The sequence below is a fragment of the Aythya ferina genome (assembly GCF_964211825.1).
Source record: "Aythya ferina genome assembly, chromosome: 22".
In the NCBI taxonomy this organism is placed as follows: domain Eukaryota; kingdom Metazoa; phylum Chordata; class Aves; order Anseriformes; family Anatidae; genus Aythya; species Aythya ferina.
Window position 1 is genome coordinate 4,536,961 of NC_140320.1, and position 21,243 is coordinate 4,558,203.

Here is a 21,243-nt window from a genome sequence, read left to right on the forward strand (position 1 = left end):
TTCTGCTGCCGTCAGAGGAGACATTTATTATACTAAGAGGAAAAACTCAGGTTTCAAGCTCATCTGTACTGTGAAAAATGTCCGGTTATTTTGTAGATTATACACGATTAATTAAAAGCTCGTAAGTGGCTATTTTGATTACCTTCATAACCCTAGCCTGAAAAATTTAAACAGCGTAGCTGGTAGCTGAGCTGTTGATTTCAGAGGCAGCTGAGAGCCTGCTTAAGCCCTTGGTGAAAGGTCCCAGAGGTTTATGAGCCTCTTTGCCAAAAAACAAAGAAAGAAACAAAAAAAAAAGAGAGAAGCAAAAGGCAATTTACCGTTTGCAATCATGTATTTATGAGTTTCTGTACATGTATGCGTTTTAATAATATAGACAAGATGCATCAGTATCAAAATCCAGCTGTTAACTAATATTTCATTTTCAGAAATTCCCCTACATAATTTGCTCCCACAAAAGCAGCATTAAGTAAATTTTCAAATAGGAATTCTGAAAGCTGGGGAGGGGAATTACAAAGTTCTTGGGTAGCGGCACCTGCACATTAGTGTTGCAGCTGAGATCAAAGCCGTGCTGTGCCAGGTGTTGTGCAAACACAACAGGAGAGCTGATATCCGCTGGAAGGTTTGCCGACACAATAAAGTGGCTCTCAGGTTTATTGATAAACCAGTCCTGAATGGGAAAACAAACCTAGCAGCTTATCTCTTTCAGAAAAAACTACAGTTGGAAGGGAAAGGTTTTCATTCCCCTGTCTTCTAGGAATAGCTCCAATCTCTCAGGAGCAGCTAAGGGATTAAAAAATACACAGGGCAGGAAATTCCAGCTTTCCAAGACCAAGAGTCACCTCCCACAGCCATAAATAAACAACGCAGGGAACAATTGCTCACAAGCAGAGGTGCCTCACGGTGGCTTCAAGAACTGACACCATCTCCTGGATCTGACCTGCTGCCAAAGCAGCCCTGGTGCCTGACAGCAGTCTCTGCACCCCGTCCCTGCCTGTCTCTTTGAGGAGAGCTCCTCCACATTAGGACTCAAGCATCAGTGATGGGATCCCTGTAGTAAATGAAGAGTCGGTTGTCAGCAGTCCCCCATCTCTATTCCTTCTGAGAATGAGGGGTGCAACCCCCTTCATCTTTTATCTGTTGTCTGGTCACTCGTAAGCTTGCTGGAGAAGTGAGCCAGATTCCCCTTCACATAAAAGTCAGGGCGAGGACATGGCATGCTCTTGGAAGTTGGGCTCCTGCTCTTCTCAGCCATAGGCAGCTAAATCAGAATCCTCAGAATACGACATGAACAAGTTCTCCTGATTTTCCTCTCTGCTGCCAGATGTGTGCAAGGGGCAGGGGGTGCGATATCAGGATCCAGAGGTTGTGTCCTTCCTGCACCCACGCTGTTTGGCTGTGCCTGAGTTCAAGCAAGATTGGGAAGGGTTGGAAATGGAATAATTTGCTGTTGGTATTTCTACTCATTCTCTGCTTTTCCTCCTCTGCTTTTCACCTGTGAGAAGAGTGAGAGCAAGCAGGGAGAGCAGGGCTCAGTCCTTGCCCTTCCCAGTTTTCCCCGTGACCTGAAGGGTGTCTTTGAGCATTTTCTAAGTGTCTAAATGCTCTCTTCAGGTGCCCTCATCATCCCTGATGCTCACAGCCTTGGGGCTTACCTTCCCGGTAGTGTAGAGCCTAACCCTAACCCTCCTACACAATGCCATCAGAAGCTGGGCTTAAATTCAGGTTCACTTTTATAGATCTGGGTAGCTTGAGCCTGCAGGGCTAGAGCTGCAGTGAGATCCCCCCCCACAAAAAAAAAGCACCCTTAGGTGAGGACCTAAAGCTCTCCGTGATTGCTTCCACTCCCTGCGCGGAGCTCTGTGGGAAGGTTTGGGGTTGCTGGGGGCACTGAGTTTCCTTCAGGCAGATTTTTAAGTGACTTGAATAAACAGAAACAGCGTGGCACTGACTCCAAGCTCATCACAAGGACGTGGAGTAAGTGCAGCCCTTCGTGGTACAACCCCCTGCCCTGGTGCTCGGCTCCCCCATCGTTTGCCCCATCATTTGCCCCATCGCTCGCCCCATTCCCCGCATCCTGCCTCTCCCTCTCCCTCTCCCTCTCCCCTCTGCTCCTCTTCCTCCTCCCTCCCTGCAGTCACCTCCACCAAACCACGCAGGAAACTTCAACAGGGACTCCAGAACACTTTTTTTAAAAAAAAAAAAAAAAGGACAAAAGCACCTCCCCTGCTTGCCTGAGCACCTTTGTTCCGTGCTTTCTTCCCCTCCACTAGGACGCAAAGCTGCCAGCCCGGAGCTCGGGACTCTTGCGGTGAGGAGGCTGGAAGGAAAAAACCCCAAAACCTCTCCCGATTTACTCCCGCGACCCTTTCCCCCCCCCCCGGGGCAGGAGGTGCCGGCCGGGGGCGGGGAGCAGGGAGGGACGGGGGGAGGATAAAAACCTCTCGGGGAGCCCCAGCGCCGCCTCCCCGGGCGCTCCCGGAGCCCGCAGCCGGTCCCCAGTGGCCCTGAGCTCGGTAAGGAGCCGGAGGGGGCTGCCCCAGCCCCTGGGGGGTCCCTTCCTTCGGGGGTCCCTTCCCTGGAGGGTTCCAGCCGTGCCCGAGCAGGGCAGGGAGCTGTGGGATGTTTTGGGGCTGTGGGGATTTGGTTGTTCCCACTGGTGTTAGGGCTGTGGGAAGGAGGAAGGGTGTGCAGGAGAATGGTGCTAAAGAGGGTCCAGCTCTGTTCTGCAGGGTGCTGTGCTCATGGCAAGGGTGTGAAGCATATCTGGGACTTTTTTGGTTGTTTGCATGTGGCTTTTTTTTTTTTTTCTTTTCTTTTTTTTTCCTTCCTTCCTGGTTTTTTTCCACATGAGTAATCAGGGCCAGGTGATCACCCCTTGGTGACGGAGCTGCTGTGCTCACAACTCGCTCTCTCTGCCTTCAGCAGGATGGTGTCCATCGTTCTCGAGGTGGCATGCAGCCTGCTGGCCTGGCTGTCCCTGTATGCCGCCTGCTGCCACTGGCACAGGCACCGCTCCCACGAGTGGAGCTGCCGCTTGGTCACCCTGCTGCACGGCGTGGCTGTCACCTGCCTCTCGGGCTACGTGGCTCTCCTGGATGGCCCCTGGCCTCTAACCCATGCAGGTATGTTTGGAGTCTTGCCCTGACACACATCCATGTCATCTGCTGGCAACACGACTCCTCTGGTTCTGTGCAAGTGGAGTGGGGATCCGGCCAATTTTGCTGCTTGTTCTTCTGTTTGTATGTTTGTGGGGCATGGCAAGACTTTGTTCAACTCCCCTGCTTGTTCTCCAGCTCCTAACACTTCTTATTTTTAATCTTGCTGCTGTTCTTTTCATGTACTTACTGAAGACTTTCAGGCTGAATTTATGGTGTTATTACTGCTAGGTGTGGCAATGTGGAGAACAGACTAAATGCTGTTCGCATCTTGAAGGGTATAATAACTCCTGGCACTTGACTGTGGGTTTGTTCTTTTCTATTGTTAAATCTCATATAGCTCTGCTGGTGGGGTCGGGCTCTCCCACCCTGCTTTCTGAAAGGGTGGAGAGAAAAGGAGAAGCCAAGCGTGGCAGGATGGGATGACCTGCCTGGGTTTTCTGGGCAGGCTGAAGTCTGAAGGGAGAGCAGAGCCAGGTGTCCTGGTTCATGTCCTGTAGGATAACCAGGGAAAGCAAGGAGGAAAGAGGCATGCTGGCCACCTGTTTGCTATGTATTTTAGAAGTCTGTCTTATTTAAGACCCCAGGCTTATGCACGTCTTTCATTTCAGGTTCACCAAACACACCTCTCCAGATCCACGTGCTGGCCCTGACCTTGGGTTACTTCATCTTTGACCTGGGCTGGTGCCTGTATTTCCAGACGGAGGGGGACCTCATGCTGCTCCACCACACGCTGAGCATCTGTGGCATGATCATGGTGCTGGGGCTCGGCAAGTCTGCCACAGAAGTCAATGCAGTTGTTTTTGTTAGCGAGATCACCAACCCCCTGCTGCAGGCCCGCTGGTTTCTGAGGGAAATGGGCCGCTACCACACCTTGCTGGGCGAGGTGGTGGATTTCTTCTTCGTGCTCCTCTTCCTCGTGCTGCGCATCGCGGGGGGAGCGCTGATCATGTACGCGATGCTGGCGTCCCCTCAGCCCAGCTGGCTCCTCAAGGCCGGGGGCCTGGCCATGTACCTCGTATCTCTGGGGTTCCTGGTTGAGATCTGCCACTTCGTGAGGAGGAAAATGTTGAAGAAATTCCCTTCCTGGACAAGCCTGAGGAGTGTGAATGCACCTGTGAAAACGAACGGGCACCTGACAGCTCATTAATGGTGGTTGTGGAAGGGGCCCTTGGGATGGCTCCTGAAGCCCATTTTGGTGACGAGAACTCCTAAAAGTGGCACAGAATTGACTTTCTGGTGCCAGCAGCTTTCCGCCACCCACAGAGAAGATAAATCAGGTGTGCAGAAAAGCTGTTAGAAAGGAGATGTAAATGTGAGTGTGAGGAATTGAGCATGTCTGCTGCCTTCTCCAGCAGCGGTGCAGCCTCTAGCAGGGCACTAATGCTGGGCCTGACCAGCCTGCAGCTACGGTGTAGGGCCAGAAAGTCTAATCAGGAAAATCCCATCCCCTTGCTGGTGTAACCAGGTAGTGGGGTGACCTAGCCAAGACTTAGCTCAGCCTCACTCTTACCTAATCCAGAAACTGGGCAAAGCATTTGACCAAGAGCTTGGATGAAAGTTGGAGAACCAGAGAGTGCTTGTAGGGGTACAGTGGAGTTGTCCTTTGTGTGAAGTGATGGAACTTGAGGGTGAGGCAATGTTTTACCTCATTGTTTATAATGATACATTTCTTTTTATTTAGATGCTTGCATTCAAGCAGATACTGATCTCAGAGCACTGTGACCTCCCTGAGTTTGACTCTGGCGCTTACAAGGCCCTGTTCCTTGCAAACAGGAATCCAGAACTGGGCTTGTGCTGATAAGCTCCATAAGCAGGTGTTTACCTAGCCTTGGATTATTGTTTTTCTTTAAGTAGGCACTTTTTGTGTGAGAGACGATAGATCTGAGCCCTCTCTGGCTGCTCTCTGTTCTGGGACTGACTTATTACAGATCAATTAAGCTGAATGCGAGGCCAACAAGAATCCAGCACGTGCCCATGTTGTCAGTGGTGACAGGGACATTTAGGCAGATCTCAGTGTAATGTCTGCTCCATACCAGCAGGTCTCAGAGTATGGACCAGTTCTATTGTTGTCTTTACCTCTCAGAACTGTGTTCTGACTTTCCCCTGGGGTTTTAATGTGAATTTCCCTCATTCTGAGGCTGCAGTTTGGATCCCTCCGTTTCCCATAAAAGCCTTGCTTACAGCTGGGAAACAAATGGCCTCGAGTTCCCCTCAGGCTCAGCGAGGCTGGTTGCCTTTCCTTCCCTCCTGCTTTTGAAGACTTCACTGAGAAGAGCATCTTTATAGACCTAGGGAGCCCTGAGGCTGCTTGTGTGGCACTTCCTCCTCCTGCTGCAGAGTCACAGGAGGGGAAAGGTGGCAGTGCTGCTGTGGTGGGGTGGTCCCACCAGCTCCATGCCTCCTGCCCTGCCTGGTGCTGATACCTGTCTCGGCTGGGGGCTGCAGGAAGGTGTCTGGAGAGATTAAATGGCATGAAGTAACTTTAGAGGTGCCCCCTGAACGCGTTGCAGTTGTGAATCCAGGTGAGGAAGTGGATTAATATGGTCAGAAAGGCAGGAGGCTTGCACTCCTGATGGGTCTCCAGTGTGGCGTTGGGGGCCTGGCCTGGGGACGTGGCAGCTCTTGGAGTCACTGTGCTCTTGTGAAAACTCCCCTGAGTGATGAGAATTCCAATAAAGTCATGTTCTCTTTTAAAAAAGAAACAATTGCTGTAATTTTCTTTTGTTCTGCGTCTTAAGGAGGGCAACTGAAGCTTTTCCTGAGCGAAGCAGGCTTGAGGGAAGGCTAAGCATGCCAAGGCCAGTAGTCACAGGCAAAGCTCTGGCTTGTGCCCTTCTGTGCAGCTTGGGAAGAAGAGAGCTGGTGGGCAAACAAGCCTGGGCAGAGCCATGGGCTCTGGCTCGAGGTCTGGAGGATGAATGAGGGTCAGCTGAAGCTCACAGTTGTGACTAATGAACCCATAACCTGCCTTGCCAATGAGTCAGGCAGTGCTTGCTCTTGATGGGCATGGGTCATGGAGCTTCTTTTAAATTCTGGCTGTGGCCTACTTCCCAGGCTGCCTCCTCTCTGCAGCACCACTGCCTTTGCTGCTGTATATTCCCAGTTCATTTTTGGACAAATAGTTTCCAAGTGAAGGTGAGCTAATAAATCCTGTGACCCTCTTGGTGGTATAAGCTCTTGTTAGAATAGGTACGGAAAGAAAAGGAAGAACTGAATGATGAGCAGGGGTATAGCTATACTATAATGGGCAGTAGTGTGCAAATAACTGTTAGGAGAGGTTCCTGTCCTGAGCTGTTTTGCTGAATGCTATTCATCTGCAGGCAAAGTAAGCCAGTGGAACTCAGCCTGCCTATGGAAACAGCTGACTCTGCACGAAGCAAACAAGAAAATTAGCGTAGAAACTGCACCTAATTTCTGGTACAGTCCACTGGGAGGTGAGTTAGCTTGCCACCTTGTATCTCACTGTATGCAAATGTCTCACATCATATGATCTTAAAAATGTAAAATAAAAACACAGAAAACCCCTCCTCTAATACCACCCCTGGCAGTAAATAATCCTTGCCTTCTTGAGACTCTGTTCTTTTGTGACCGTCTCTGCTGTTCTTCCTGCCTGCTCAGTTTCTGTGCCGTGAGTCAACATTAGTCCTGTAGCTTTCTGTGTACCCGTGCTGTTCTTTATCCTAAACTGAACGTCAGAACAGCTCTGTCTCATTTGTCATTGAGGCTATTAGGGCTGGCCTGGTGCCTGGTCCAACAGAGGTGGAGGAAAGCAAGATGAGACCTAAGATTTGTCAGGGAAACAAGTGTGCTATTAATGCTAGTAAGGATGTCGTGTTGAAATAGCAGAAGGATGAGCGTCTCGTAGCAATAGGAATTGTGCCTGGCTTGAACTGGAAAGGTGAGATAGGGAGATACCCAGCTGAAAACAGGATGGTTACAAGTGTCATGAGAGGCTGACATGACACTCCCACCATTTGTATTTCAAAAGGTAAAACCCGACAGGATGAAAATACATACTAATCCAGGGTGTGAGAGATTGCTTTGATTGAAACTTAAGAAAGAAATAAGTCTGCTGGTCGGAGGAAGATTTTTTTGTGAGCTACTTGAAGCACCCTGTTTTGCTGCTTTGTTGGGGGGGGGGGGGGGGGGGGAAGGTGGAAAATAGGTGTGTTTGTGCCGAATGCTTGCAGTGAGAAGAAATCATCAGGCTTTGCAACTGCTGCATAAGCACAGGCTGGGAGGGTAGGCTTAGGGCAGGGGTGTGTGCTTTCCCAGCCTGCTGAAGCTGCACGCTCCGTGCTGTGCTGGTGACGAACCCCGCGGGGTACGCTGCCTTCACGCTGCTGCGGTTTGGCAACTCCCGCAGGAGAGCCGGCTCGCGTCCCCTCCCGCCTGGATGCGAGCAAGACGCGGCCGTGGCCGTGCCTGTTATCTTTGGGACGCGAGATGAGTGATGCTGTAGCTGCGTGGGGCTCATCTCCCGTGCCCGCAGGCCACAGGGATGCTCCGTGCGTGCCTTGTGGCTGCCTCTCTCCACGAGCAACACCCCGCTGACCACCAAAACCAAGGCCTGAGCGGACCGGGGGGGGCACAGCCCTGACCCCAATCATCCCTTCCTGGGGCTGAGGGTCTGGGGGCGAGCACAGGGCCCCTTCCCCAGGGCCAGCCGCCGTCCCTCCGCCCCGCCAGCGGGCGCCCCTCGGCCGCCGCCGCCGCTTTCTCTTCCCAGGCACGGAGCGTGGCCCAGCAGCCGCGGCGGCGGCCGAGCCGCTTCCCGCAGGTGGGTTCGTGGGGAGGCCCCTGTAGGGCTGGGGGGACCCCCAAGGGCCCTCCACCACCCCGGCCCTACAGCCCCGGCCTTGCTTCGCTCCGGCAGCCGGCTCCGGGTGCAGCCAGGCTGGGGAGAGCCGAGGCGAGGCCCGCAGCAGGGCCTCCGGGGGCTGGAGGGGATGGGGCCTGTGCGCGGTTGTGGGGTGATGTAGGGGTGTTTTTTCCCTTTTTGTAGAAAAAGGAGGAGATGATACTTTTCTGGAGATGTCCGTCAGGGGTTGAAGCTCTTTTGGGGTGAGCAGGGCTGGGATTTGAGGCGCGTTGGATTGTTCTGCTTTTATTCGTGGCTCCGGTGCTGCTGATAATGCAAACACTGCTGCTCCTTCTAAAGGGGTGATATGGATAATAATATAATTACCGCCTGTTTTAAAGGGTTTTGCCCTTTTCAGTGTGCAGTGAGAGGCATAATTGACAGACAAAATATATATTGTACATGCTAATGACAGGCATTGAGCTTTGATGTGTAATTGAAAGAAAGCCCCCTTTTTTTTTTTTTTTCCTGGGGAAATACAGAAATATTTTTTTCAGGTGTAGGTGTGGAAAACACCTCAACATGCTTGCCCTCTTTTCCAGGTTCAGGTGCCCTTCCATCAGGCTTTTTGCCCTTTTTTGCAGGTTGAGTATCCTTCAAGCAGGCTTTTTGCCCTTTTTTGCAGGCTGGGTATCCTTCCAGCAGGCTTTTTGCCCTTTTTTGCAGGTCAGGTGTCCTTCCAGCAGGCTCCTCAGCCCATCAGTCCCTTCTGTCACATCAGGATTCCTCCTGCCTTACCCCGACTGTGAGTGCATATGGGCCTCGAGTACCAGGGATGCCAATGGAAACGCCCAGTCAGAGCGGTTAATCACATCCTTATTTCATCTCCCTGTGTTCCCGAGGCCCATTAAAGCGTAATGGTTTTGTTTATCCAGCCTCCTAAGTCATGCCTGGTCACACTTAAAACAGGCCAGGCAGGAAGGTTGGGAACTGCACCTCTGACTCCGCACCATGCGTATCCTCTTGGTGTTCTCCAGCCGTGGTGCTCAGCAAGCCCCAGGACTGGCAGTGCTTTTGGCACAACTGGAGACCTGCGTGGCCTGAGTGTGACTCAGCTTCTTTTGCTGCACTTCCCTGAATGTCCAGAAATAACGAGACGTATCTTGTATGTCTTGGAGAGCTTTTATAAACATCAACAAGCATGAGGGAGGACATAGAAAAGAAGGACGGGTTAAAAAATCTTTATGGGCATAGCTGCTAATCCTTTGGCATCAAAAAGATTTGGAGGTCTTGGTGCCAGAAAAAAATTATGTGAAGTCTGCAGGTAGGAGAGTTCAGTGTGTGGACCTAGCAAGAGACTGTGTTTTTTGGGTTTTCTTGTTTTTTATTGCGGTAGAGGAGGAACCAGCCTAGCAAACAGCAGGTGGGATAAGTAGGTCTGGTGGGGCAACACAAGCAGACCATTGAAGTGCAGACTACGTGGGCAGGGCAGAAAAATGAAGGGGCTGGAGTAGCTCTGGATCAAAGCCTTGTCACTAGATGTGGAGCTCCTCAGCCTGTCCCTCAGGCAGTGCAGAGGAGCACTAAAATATCCCAGCAGATCCTGCACTGTAGACTGGTTGGGGAAGTCACCTGAGGTGGGTTACCAAATTCTGACATGTTTTCTCTTCAGTGAGCTAGGAACTCACTGTCTTGCAAGGAATTGTTTTTGATGCATCCTCATAGTTGAGGGGGTGCTGGTGGGGTCTGTGTGCTGCTGGCCCCATGGTGAATCTGCCCAAATTGTTATAAATTGCTCTTTGGTGTGGGCCTTTCTCCAGAGAGACAGCAGTTCCTCTGCAGGAAAAAAAAAATATATATATTAAAAAAAAATTGTCAGGAGTAAACAAGATCATCAGGAAACAGCCCTGTACGTGCAGTGCTGGGATGGCTGCTGGTGAAATGCTCCCCAGGGTTGTGTTAATGTTGAAGGTGAGTCCTTCTGATGCGTTTTGTGCTTCTGTTCCTGTGTCAGGATGCTGTTCGCCCTGCCCCTGCGAGTAGCCTGCAGCCTGCTTGCCTGGCTCTCCCTCTACGCGTGGTTCTGCCATCGCTACAAGCACCGGAGTTACGAATGGAGCTGCAGGCTGGTCACGCTGACCCACGGCATCCTCGCTACCTGCCTCTCTGCTTACATTGGCTTCATCGATGGCCCCTGGCCTTTGAGTCACCCAGGTGAGTGGTGAATTTGTGCTCCTGAGCCCCACAGTGGGTGCCGGCACAAGGTGGGATTTTCCTGTTGCCTTGATACCTAGCCCACGTGAGGGATGTTGGTTGCAGGGATATCTGAGGTGCTTTGTGGTTGAAGGTATTAGAGAAAAGGGGAGACTGGTGCTGTGTTTTGCTGGCATAATGCCTCCCCCAGCTGCAGTCTGATCACATTGTGTGGCCATTACATGGCTGCAGCTGTTGGACTAACAACTGCAGTGCTGTGGCTCATCTGACTTCTCTGATGGAGCTGTGACCAGTACGGGACAATATCAGCCTGCCTGTGCTGAAGATGAATCCCCTCTCCCCATCTCAGAACCTGCCTGCTGGTTGCCTCCTTGCTCTAAAGCTCTCCTGGTGTCTCTGTGTTTCAGGATCACCAAACACAACTCTCCAGGTACACGGGCTGTGCCTTAGCTTGGGCTACTTCCTCTTCGACCTCTGTTGGTGCGTGTACTTCCAGACAGAGGGTGCCCTGATGCTGGCCCACCACCTGGTGAGCATCCTGGGCATCACAGCATCCCTGGCACTCGGGGAGTCGGCCGCAGAGGTCAACGCTGTCATCTTCGGCAGTGAGATCACGAACCCGCTGTTGCAAGCCCGCTGGTTCCTGAAGGAGACGGGGTGCTACCACAGCCTCACGGGCGACGTGGTGGACTTCTTCTTCGTGGTCCTCTTCACCGGGGTGCGGATTGGAGTGGGGGCCTGGCTGATGTACTGTGAGCTCGCCTCTCCCAAGCCCAGGTGGTACATCAAGCTGGGCGGCGTCATCATGTACGCCGTCTCCTGGGTCTTCATGGTCAGCATCTGTCGTTTTGCCAGGAGGAAGAGCATGAAGAAGTACCACGCTTGGAGGAGTCGGAGGAGTGAGGAGCTGTACTTGAAAACGAACGGCCATCTGAAAAACCACTGACTGGATGCTGAGTAAAAACTTCCTCGAGTTCACGGGCTGGCAGGAAGGGGATCATGCCTGAGATGCCACTGTCGGGAGAGGAGCCAACACACGTTAGCAATTCTGGAGCCAAATTTATCCCTGGCATAACTCCATTGAAATCCATGGAGCTGTGCCATGGATTCATCGGATCTGCAGTGTTTGGCCTGGCAGAGGCTAGCTCGGTGTGTACGTAAGCATACGCTAAATGATAGGGGTGAAAGAAGGGCTAATTTTACTGACTAACTGTAACTGGTCCAGCAGTGCAGGTGTAAATAGCAGTGTTAGCAGCTAACTCCTTTGGCATTGCTATGGTCTTGGAAGAGATGAGAACATAACACTAGATGTCGATGTTCAGTGTCCTGTACAGTCTAGGCAGCTGGAGTGACGACGTACTGCTAGGAAGGAGTGTTTTAGTGTTTCGTGGGAGCTGGGATTCCTGGCTCTTCCACCAACTTGTTATGTGACCTTGGGCAAGTCACGTAACTCTCCAACTCTGTGCCTAATTTCCCCATTTGTGAATTGGGGGTGATGGAGCCGATCCATCTGTGTTATGCACTTTCAGATCTTCACTTGAGAGGTGCTATGTAAATGCAGAATGGTGGTTGTTACCTGCACTTTGTTCATTATCCCCATGGTTCATTTGGGAGAAGTGGTTCTGGTGGTTGAGCTAGAGCGTGACTCTAGAAGGAACAGTATTTTAAGCAGGTCACTCTTTCCTACCCTTTTTTCTTTCAATAACTTATTTAATAACATATTGGTAACTTATTTTTCAGTAGTGTCCAGAAGCTCTGGTCAGCACTGGCACCTTGCAGGACTCGGTGCTCCATGAACACACCCAAAGATGCAGCCCCTGATGGGAAGCGCTTTTGTGACGTTTTTCCCCCTCTTCACTCCTGACTGTTAAAGCTCTGCCCACGCCCTATTAATACTGCTCCTGGCTCCGTGAGTGACCAACGCTCTCCTTTATGAGAAGCCCCATCAGGACTTGTAAGTGGTTTTCTGACCTCCAACACGGGCCCAGCGCTGCTGTGTCTGCACAACGGCAAACTTCCCTCTGCTTTATTTATTGGCCCAAATGCAGGCATCATTTGGAGCAAGCCTGAGACCCAGTGGCTTGTCCTGAGACCCTCAAATACCTTCCCCAAGCTGTAACTTCTAAAAACAAGAGCAGTAAATGTAGGGTGCATTTGCAGATCACTGCAGAATAATCTGTACTTGCCATTTCTGGCAGCCTAAAGGGAACAGGGTGCAGAACCCGACTTGTAGTAAAGGCTGTGTATTTCTGTTGCTCTTGAAGGTGTCAATCCAGATTCCTGTCACTGTGTCTGAATCCAGAGTCTGTCCCAGCGTTTAAGGACAGTGGAGGACTGTAGGTGGAAGTATAAATACAGCTCACTTCAAATGAGCATTGATGTTTTTTCCAAGGACCACAGACAACAGTTTTGACAAGAGAGTTTCTTCAGATCCAAACTGGGATTTTTGGTTAAAGAGTAATCAGGATACATCTTCAAAACCCACTAGTTAGGGTGGGAGAGACACCCAGCTCCAGATCTGTCCTCTGCCCTCTTCAAGCCAGAGACCTAATCTTGGCTTTTCTTCATCTGCATTGATGCTTTGACCTCTGGGCTTTAAATTCACTTCTCTTTTCCTGATTAGATCTGGTTCACTTGATGAAAGTGAACATTTACAGGGTAAGAGAGACTTATTTTATGGCCCAATAATTAAAGAAATGAGAGGCACAGAACCTGGCATTTTTTTAAAGCAGAGAAGTGTACTTGTCCAGAAGAAAACATGTAAGTTATCTGTCTGGTTCCGTTTACAGGGGAAAAAAACCTGCTGCCCAGCTGGCAGCAGCTGCCGTTTGTTTCCCTGTGTGTTCTTTAAGCTCTGTGCTCAGCACCAGGGCTGTTGTGCTGCTGCCAGCCTTGCCTGTTGCAGCCAAAGGGCTTCCGATCAGCAGAGCCAGCTGGTGATGAGCTGGTCCTTCAACCCAAACTTGACTCATTCGGCACAGTGAAGTGATGTGACTGCCTTGGAGGGAGGCAAGAAGGGCTAGTCAGGGCTCGCCGGTTCCTTCCCAGCTCTGCTGCGGGCGTGGGATGTGTCAAGGAGGCTTTTTGCCTCAGCTTACCCCCCTCGTGAAGTGGGTACAATATTCAGCTACCTCGTGGGGCGTGTTCATCTGTTACCACTAAGCCACCTTTGATTAAAGCTTGGTGGTCTCTGTCAAGCTGCGCTGTATAAAGGTGAATTGCTGTTGCTCGGAGTGAAGCACTTCTCTCTGTGGCCCATATTTAGTTATTTCTAACCTGAACGTGACACTTCCCAGCATCAGGCGTGTTTAAAAGCATGACTGCAAAGTGCTTTGCAGCATTGCTTATGGGTAAGAGTTGAAAAAAGTGAGCTAGACATCCATGTAAAAGTGAGCCCAGGTCCTTCTTGTTCAGCTAGACTCCCAAGTTAAAGAAAGGATGCCTGGAGGGTGTTCCCTACTGAGGACTGCAACAAATCCGGAGTCAGAAGAGCTCCAGCAGCCAGCCTGACCAGGGAATAAGGGCTAAGATCGCAGGGAGGGCTTTCAGCAGCAGGTCCTGAGGAAGCGCAGCTGAAAACGGAGCCTGTTCATTTCTCAGTGCACTTGTCTTGCCCAGCAGGAGCAGTTTCCTGAGCAGACTTGGTGATTCAATTGCAGGTATCCATGAAGCACATTGCATGAAAATACTTCTTTGAACTGGGGGGAACTGGGTTGGAAGAAGTGATCAATGTCGAGGCTTTAGATGTTAAGCAAAGGCACCAGAAAAAAAAAAAAAAAAAAAAAAGAGCAGTTAAGAATGGCTCTGTGAGGTAGAACTAGCAGTGATGTTGCAGAGCAAGGCTTCGTAGTCTGCCTGGTGGGCTCGAGCATAGAATCACAGACCCAAGCAGAAGTATAACCTGTAAGCTGTGGAGCACGCGGTGGGACCTGTCCTCAGGCCAGTCCGTGGTGCCTGCAGCAAAGTGTAAAAGGAAACTGCAGAACTAGTGTGAAATAATAACTTGTGTTTGCATTACTGTGTAATAGCAACTAATGTTCCACCAGTGAATGGTGTAGATGCTTTGTATTATGTTTTATAAAATAAAGATTATTTAATTATATGAGGAATTTGGTTTTCTGTCTTTGAATGGAGTTCTTCTGTGTGCTGCTGCATGAGTTGGCATTGAGCAAAGCTGGGGGCTGAGAGGTGCTGGTCTGTCACTCCGTGTGCTCGCCAGGGTATTGCTTACATGCTGGGGGGCTGCTTTCACTCAGGGCCAGAGAGAAACTGCAGGTCTGTGCAGCTGCAGGGAGCTGTGTACATCCTGTTCTGTTCGTGCCCCAGAGCTCCCCAGGCACTTTGTCACTTAATCTGCTGTGGGAGGTGCGAGCTGCCACGAAGATGCTGCGCAGGGCTCAGATCTGTTCACACGGGGATTGCTTCTGCCCTTAATGTGACAGCTTGGCACTTGGAAAGCCAGTGACATGGGGAACGTCTTCATCAAATGTGATTTAGAAAGGTGCCCTTTCAAAAGCTGTCTTCAAATGGTGCTCCTGAAACAGGAGAGGAAAATGTCAGTGGTGCTTTCAGTGACACCCAGGCACTGTGCAGACCCAGAACCAACTCTGCCTTGCTTATGGTCACAGTATTTGCCAGAGATCTCTCATGCCAGAGTCTGTTTTCTATGAACAGCTAAGTGAATTTTGTTTGAGTGTAACCCTAAATCTACCTCAAAATCCTCCAGCACTGCGGAGCAGCTGTGTAGTGTTGAGTCCTCTAGAGTTACTGGCCTGTTTAACACTCTACAAGCAGCCTGGCTGCATGGTGAAGTGGTGTCAGGGACTGCAATAATTTATCCTGGGAGTTTGTTTAACCTCTGAGGTAGTCTGCAATCGGAGAAGAAAGCACAGTAATGTTCTGCAGCTTTGCTTTGGAGCTGCAAGCATCTTCCAAGTTTCACAACTTCGAATTACACACTAGAATCTAGTCTCAAGTTCATGAGCAAAGGTGCTTCACTGTAAAAAGTGACATCTGCCTCCCACCCAATTTATTTCATTTTACATCTTCCCATTATTTCTTTTAAACCCATTCCTTCCCCACTGCCTGCTTTTTGCTTCTACTGCAGGCCATGCAGTGGAGCTTTATAAAGCTAACTTCCTTTTGGTCCTCTGCCTTCTCTTTATAATTAAACTCCTTACTTGTATTTGAAGAAATTGCTATTTTGTGAAATCAGAGGCTTTATTCCCTTGCAACAGTAGTCCAAACACTGCTCTAAAAGCAGAGTGGTTTAGGTCTTTAGAGTCTGGTTTTAGACTAATACCAGTGCTGTCAGCTGGTCTGTTCCTTGGGTATAAAAGATAAGAGAATGCTTTAAGCTTCATGGTAGTTGTGTGTATGCTCCTGATACTTGCAGACTTTGTATAGCTTAGCTGGAAGTAAAATAACAAGTCTGCTGCCATTCTTAAGGAAATCAAATTTCAGAAACCAAGAGAGAATTAGAGTCAGCATTAGCCTCACATTGCTTAAGCAATTTCTAGACAAGGAACAACTTCTTTTTGGTTATACCAAAAGGAACTAATTCTTTTCTCTTTCCAAGTCAGCTTCAATATGTGCTCTTGTAAATCTGTGCAAGAGAAGAAGGTGTCAGCTTTTGCTGGCTTTGTCCTGTTTCCCTCAAGCCCCAGGGGCAGTTTGGCAGCTGGTAAGTTGGCAATCTTAGGCATCTTTAGAGAATGACTTCCAGAAGCAACTGAACAGATCCGGAAAGTGTGTGCAAAAACTTTCACAAAGTTAGAGCAGCTTACTGGTAGCTAATCTCACATGGAAAAGAGAAAGTGTCCATTTCTGTTGGTTTTCATGTGTTACAAGCTACAGGTTTTCAGGAAAGTTTGTGGTATGTTGTTTAAATCCTGCGTCACTTCAGAAGGTGAAGGTCTGTTCAGTGTAACTGATAGTCCTCAAATGTGGTAAGAAATTTCATTCTTTATTTCTTTAGATTTTACCCTAATAACAAATACCTCTTTTTTTCCAATTAGAATTTGTTGATTCTAGCAGGCAGCAAGAAGAAAGAGTCCATGGCAGAACGTACAGCAGCTTTGTCCTTACACACGCTGCTGCTTTAATGATGCTGATGTGGAAAGAAAGCTTAGTGCTATAAAAATGCTTACTGTGATGTGGCTTATCCAGGTTTAGGCACTTAATAATCTGTCACAGTGGAAACCCTGATAGATTAGCCTATCTGTATCTCAACAAAGTCAGCAAAGTATTGCATGTGTCCAAGTGACTTAAAAGCACAGGCCAGCCCTCTATGCATTTCCAGCATTTCCAGCAAACTGGACACAAAACAAGCTGCCTGTCTTTGTAGGTAGTGAATCGTGGGCCTATTTTAAGGCATGTGAACTAAAAGGCTTTGAAATCTCATAGCAATGTGGAGTGCAGCACGAATTCATTATTATTAATATATATTTTCTTTCAAATCAGCAGTGCATCAGCATGGCCATTAGTGGCTGTTGGATCTGTCTTTGCATCAGCTTCTGAAGCAGGTGGCATCCATGTCACCATGTACTTGATGAGGAACAGCCCAGCAACAGCCTTAAAATTCAGTGGATGGCCAAGCAGATAAACTGTCTGAAATCCAGTGTCTATCATAACATATTCCACTCTCTCAAAAGCAGAATCTCAGCAATTAAGGAAATCCCCCACAACTTCTCAGCTGGCTCAGCAGGATCTCAAATGAGAGGAGTTCCCTGAAATATTTTTCTTTTTTTCGATCCTTCACACTCTCAGGTAAGGTGCTCTAATGCTTGATTATCCCATCTGAGATGTGGTACAAATTTTTCCCAAAAGAATGATTGCATTCACTGATGCTCAAAATTTGAAGACAAGGCAAAGCCTGATACATCTGGCATCACGGAGTTAAAAATCTATTGCCTTTTGCTGTTTTCCAACCTGTGTTTAGACTGAGCCCATAGTGGTGCAACTCCGGATCAGAGCGCAGCACCTGGAGCACCAGAAACTCCAGAAGCTGACTCCGGTTTCAGGACTCGTTTCAAAAGCAGCTTGGCGGTGAGCGGGCCCTGGCTGTTAAAATGCCGGAGGAAGGTTTCAGATGAGAGCAGCCATGCGAGGATCCTCCAGCAGATGGCATCAGGTCCCCGGGTGAGCCTCTGGTGCCAGGCTGGGAAATGAGGTCTGGGAAAGAGCCTCAGTGAAGGCTTTCTGTATGGGTATGTCTTTCCAGGAGTCCTGTATAAGGCATCTCCAAGGATTTTTGTGCCATCCTTTACTTAAGGCACAATGGGAATTTATAGCTCATAGCTCGACGTTCTTCACATCAGGGTCCTCGTTATTTCAGCTCTTTAGCTCTGCTCCGAACCCTATAAAAAATACAAGTGGGGGGAACGGGGGACATTGGTGCTTGGCCCCAGAGACATGGACTGATGAGCTAAATGTGCAGCTCCCACTTCCAACATCTACGTTTGTATGACAGTCCTAGCTGTAAATTCAGGCTAAGTGAGGACTTCATAACTACCAAACGAAATCTATTTTAATTGGTACTGCACAATGTAATTGCTTATCGATTTTTTTTTTTTTTTTTTTTTCTCCCCTGGATTTCACATTGTAAAACTGCCCAGGCAGCAGAAGTGTCATAAATAGACATGTATATTAACATCAGTACACAATCAGCTTTCCCACAAAAATAATCATGTGCAGGAAGGAGAAGCAATTATGGTATCAGAATCTACTTTGGAATTGTTTTATTATTGCTTTTTCTTTTTAATTGTGGCATTAAGCGTAGCAATATGAATGCAGCCCATTACGAGCAAGAGTTAATCTACTGAACAATATGCTATAAGGGTTTTATGCTTCCTTCTTGTCTTTGGTAGAGTTTTATGTGATGCTTCTTTTGACAATACTGAGCAGATTCTTTGGCAAATGTTAATCAGTGTCACTCCACTGAGTTTTATGTCCTTTTACTGCAGCTGAAGAAGCTTCCTACTCTTTTTTTTTTTTTTTTTTTTTTTTTTTTTTTTTTTTTTTTTAAGGATTTCCTCCAGCTAATTGTTATTGTCATTATTTTGTCATGCCCAATAAAATATGATTAAAGTAATAAAAAAGCATCAAGGCCTAATATGCAAATGCTGGGCCTGTCCTGAAATAAGAGGTCTCCCAAGAGCCTTCCTCTCTCTCAAGGCACAGTACTGCGTGTTCCCTGCCATAAAGGCAGGGAGGGACTTATTGCAGAGAAGGTGCAATAAAGAATGCAATAAAGAGATATATGATAAATATAGATAGATAAATAGAGATATTTAGGTACTTCATTAACACCGAGCAGTGTGTCGCACGCTGCTGCAGCGTTGGAGGCGGCTGTGGGTGCACGACTCGCACCCCCCTCTTTTTCTTTTCTCAAGCCTCTATCTTCCCCAAAAGGAAACCAAAAGAGGAAGCGTAAATGCTCTGCGTGTCTATGTCAAGTACCATCTAGAAAATGATTTCATCCCACACTTCCCCTCTTTGCGCCGAACTTCTTCAAAACAGCAAATTCATCAGGCTATCAAAGAGCCCCCGGGCTTCCTGATCCCGGCTCACGTCTCCGCACGAGGAAGCAGCTCCACGTTGGGGTCCCGCGAGTGCCTTGGGGCAAGGTATGGTGCTTACTGCCATGTCTGCGCCTCCCTCCCCAAAAAAAACTCTTTTCCAGGCTCTTTCCAAGTGCAGTGCCTGGCTTTGAAGAAGTGCGTGGAGGTAAGGCTAATTAAAGAGAAGGAAGGTGGCCGACATGACTGGGATTAGCTAATAATATTCCTATTTTGGCCTCTTGTTGGCATCTGGTAGGAGAGGCTGACGTGAGCCTCACCCCAGGGCCTTGCCCAAGCTCTTGGCTCTGGGAGGCCAGGCAGGGGTGCCACGTGGAGCCGTCCCCTCCATTTCATGTCTGGTGGTCACTGCCTTCAGTTCGTGGCCACGCGAGGCTTGGTGGCTTGGAAGGTTCACGAGCTTCTGGTATATGGACACACTTATCTCGGTGTTTGAGAACAAGTGTGCCTGCCTGAAATCTGCTCATTTATCCCCACACGTTGGCAACAGATTTGGGGATTAGGTAATGAACCTCGAGCTCAGCATCTGGTCTGTTACCACAGTTTGCCCCAAATCCAGTGTCCCAAACAAGCCGTGCTGTTTAAACCCTGGTGGCATCGATGCAGATGCTGCTCCAAACATTTATTTGTTGTACGTGGTGTAAGCACCAAGGAGCTACAGCCATATATCGATGTGGGTGTGTTTCTGGTGGGAGCTATGCCCCATCCGTGCATCTTGAGGTGCTGCTGTGTGAATATCCTGCATTTATTTATTTATAATTTATTATCCTGCTGCTCACCCAAAGTGCTGGGGGAGCAGGAGCGGGCCTGAGGCGTGCTTGGGGGCATCCATCACACCGGTTTTGGGGTTTTGAGCACCTCAGCTGTGAGAAGAAATCCTGAGGAGACACGTTGTGTGCAGGGGTACGGGGGGAAGGAGGGTACAGGGGGATGCAGAGGGGGGCTGTGGAGGCTGTGATGGAGGGGGATGAGGGGATGAAGGCTACAGGGGGATGCACACAGGGGCTGTGGAGGCTGTGATGGAGGGGTATGAGGGGATGAAGGCTACAGGGGGATGCAGAGGGGGGCTGTGGAGGCTGTGATGGAGGGGTGTGAGGGGATGGAGGTACAGGGGGATGCACATAGGGGCTGTGGAGGCTGTGGGGCTGAGCTTCTGCCCGCCGCCTCTCCGTGCCACATTTTCCACACCGCGCATCGCCGGCTCCGGGCTGGAAAGAGGAGGAGGAGATGGAGAAGGAGGAGAAGGAGGAAGAGGAGGAGGAGGAAGAGGAGGAAGAGGAGGAGGAGAGGGCCCGGGCGGGGCGGAGCGGCGGCGGAAGGATCCGGCCGGAGGGGCGGGGAGGAGCGCTGCGGCCGGAGGCTGAGCCCCCCCTCAGGAGGCCAGGGGAGGCCCCGGCTCGCTTCGGCCTCCACGGGGAGGCTCCGCTCCCCCCCGGCAGCAGCGGGGCCGGGCCGGAACCGGGAGGAGGAGGAAGAGGAGGAAGAGGAGGAGGAGGAGGAAGAGGAGGAGGCAGCAGCAGGAGCAGGAGCTCCCCTCGCAGCAGGACTTTGCCCCGCCGCGCCGTGCCCGAGGCCTCCCCGCGGGTAGAGGCCAGGAACGGAGCCGAGCTCCCCCCCCCCCCCCCTTTTGCTTTTCTCCATTTTTTATTTTTTTTTTTCCCTTTCCTCATCGCTCTCCGGTTTCGTTGGACAAGCGGCGAGAGAGAGAGGCCGGGCATGGAGCCCCGGGCCTGAGGACAGCTGGACAGACACAGCCGGACAGACAGCCGGACAGCCGGGCAGCGGCTCCCACCCGCCCGCCCCCCCCTCCCCTCTAAACGGGCGAGCCGGCGGGCGGGGGGGGGGGGACACCGAGGGGACACCGAGGGGACACCGAGGGGACATGGCACCCGGCTTCGTCTCGGCGACCCCCAGGACACCGGCAGCCGGCGGGAGATAGAAGGAAAGGGAGAAGAAAAATCCTAAAAAAAAAACCAACAAAACAACCCAAAAACAGCGGCGGGGAGGGGGCACCGCCTTCCCCCCCCCCCCTCGGGGCTCAGCCCCCTGCCCTAGGAGCACCTGAAAGCTCCCCTGAAGCTTTCCTCGCCCTGCAGACCCTTTTTCCCACCCCCTTCCCATCTCTGGGGGCACCTGGGGGAGCAGCTTTCTTCTTATTATTTTTTGGGATTTTTTCCTTAAACAGTTCCCCCCCCCCCTCCGCTTCCCCTCCACTTCCGTGGTCTGGATATTCTGAGTGACTGCAAGAAGAGTTTGGGATTTCTTTTTTCTTTATTTTTTTTCCTTTTTTTTTTTTCTTTTTCCTTGCCCTCGAACTGAATTTCTCTGTGCATGCCTCTTCTGGAGCGAGGCTGGAGCCTGAACCTCGGTGCGTGTGGGGGGCCGAGCCTCAATAATATTCCTGCACTAAGAATAAAATGTAAAGTGGATAATACGACTTCTTGCCAAAGGCTCCAATGAGTGGCACACAGTCCACAATCACGGACAG

The 21,243-nt window shown here is 50.1% G+C and overlaps 3 protein-coding genes and 1 long non-coding RNA gene across 15 annotated transcripts in view; 3 read left to right on the top strand and 1 right to left on the bottom strand.

The window, feature by feature from the left end:
- Positions 1-315: 315 nt before the first annotated feature.
- On the bottom strand, positions 316-2,389 carry LOC311422535. Its single transcript, XR_014685403.1, has 2 exons — positions 2,243-2,389; positions 316-1,495 (listed from the first exon to the last, which is right to left on the bottom strand). It is a non-coding gene; the product is annotated as an uncharacterized lncRNA (long non-coding RNA).
- Positions 2,390-2,453: 64 nt separating this feature from the next.
- LOC311422533 (TLC domain-containing protein 5-like) lies at positions 2,454-4,803 on the top strand. 3 transcript variants are annotated; one of them, XM_084495693.1, is made up of 3 exons: positions 2,454-2,516; positions 2,929-3,125; positions 3,770-4,803. In XM_084495693.1, the coding sequence occupies exons 2-3, from the start codon at positions 2,930-2,932 to the stop codon at positions 4,306-4,308; spliced, it is 735 nt and encodes a 244-aa protein (XP_084351819.1). In that variant the 5' UTR covers positions 2,454-2,516; position 2,929; the 3' UTR covers positions 4,309-4,803. The 3 variants fall into 3 exon arrangements, with proteins under 3 accessions (XP_084351819.1, XP_084351818.1, XP_084351817.1); XM_084495692.1 differs by having other exon boundaries at positions 2,463-2,516; positions 2,926-3,125; XM_084495691.1 differs by lacking the exon at positions 2,454-2,516 and adding an exon at positions 2,533-2,753.
- A 1,374-nt stretch (positions 4,804-6,177) lies between these two features.
- On the top strand, positions 6,178-14,285 carry LOC311422534 (TLC domain-containing protein 5-like). Of its 5 annotated transcripts, XR_014685402.1 has the most exons (5): positions 6,181-6,296; positions 6,482-6,595; positions 9,977-10,176; positions 10,584-11,325; positions 11,917-14,285. XR_014685402.1 is itself a non-coding variant. In XM_084495695.1 (4 exons), exons 3-4 carry the CDS (start codon positions 9,978-9,980, stop codon positions 11,120-11,122), a joined length of 738 nt encoding a protein of 245 aa, XP_084351821.1. In that variant the 5' UTR covers positions 6,181-6,296; positions 6,482-6,595; position 9,977; the 3' UTR covers positions 11,123-14,285. The 5 variants fall into 5 exon arrangements, 4 of the variants coding, with proteins under 4 accessions (XP_084351822.1, XP_084351821.1, XP_084351820.1 ...); XM_084495695.1 differs by having other exon boundaries at positions 10,584-14,285; XM_084495696.1 differs by lacking the exon at positions 6,482-6,595 and having other exon boundaries at positions 6,178-6,296; positions 10,584-14,285.
- Positions 14,286-20,103: 5,818 nt separating this feature from the next.
- ARHGEF12 (Rho guanine nucleotide exchange factor 12) overlaps positions 20,104-21,243 on the top strand; it is a 74,181-nt gene continuing 73,041 nt past the window's right edge. For 3 of the 6 annotated variants that reach the window (XM_084495703.1, XM_084495706.1, XM_084495705.1), the window contains exon 1: positions 20,105-21,243. In XM_084495703.1, the coding sequence (XP_084351829.1) occupies positions 21,212-21,243 (32 nt within the window). In that variant the 5' untranslated portion in view covers positions 20,105-21,211. The other 3 variants (XM_084495701.1, XM_084495704.1, XM_084495702.1) reach the window with 2 other exon arrangements.

Coding starts and splice junctions, on each gene's coding strand:
- LOC311422534 (XM_084495696.1), top strand. CDS start 9,978: ATGCTGTTCGCCCTGCCCCTGCGAGTAGCCTGCAGCCTGCTTGCCTGG. Junction 10,177..10,583: donor CTGGCCTTTGAGTCACCCAG/GTGAGTGGTGAA, acceptor TCTGTGTTTCAG/GATCACCAAACACAACTCTC.
- LOC311422533 (XM_084495691.1), top strand. CDS start 2,623: ATGTTTTGGGGCTGTGGGGATTTGGTTGTTCCCACTGGTGTTAGGGCT. Junction 2,754..2,928: donor GTGCTGTGCTCATGGCAAGG/GTGTGAAGCATA, acceptor TGCCTTCAGCAG/GATGGTGTCCATCGTTCTCG. Junction 3,126..3,769: donor CTGGCCTCTAACCCATGCAG/GTATGTTTGGAG, acceptor CTTTCATTTCAG/GTTCACCAAACACACCTCTC.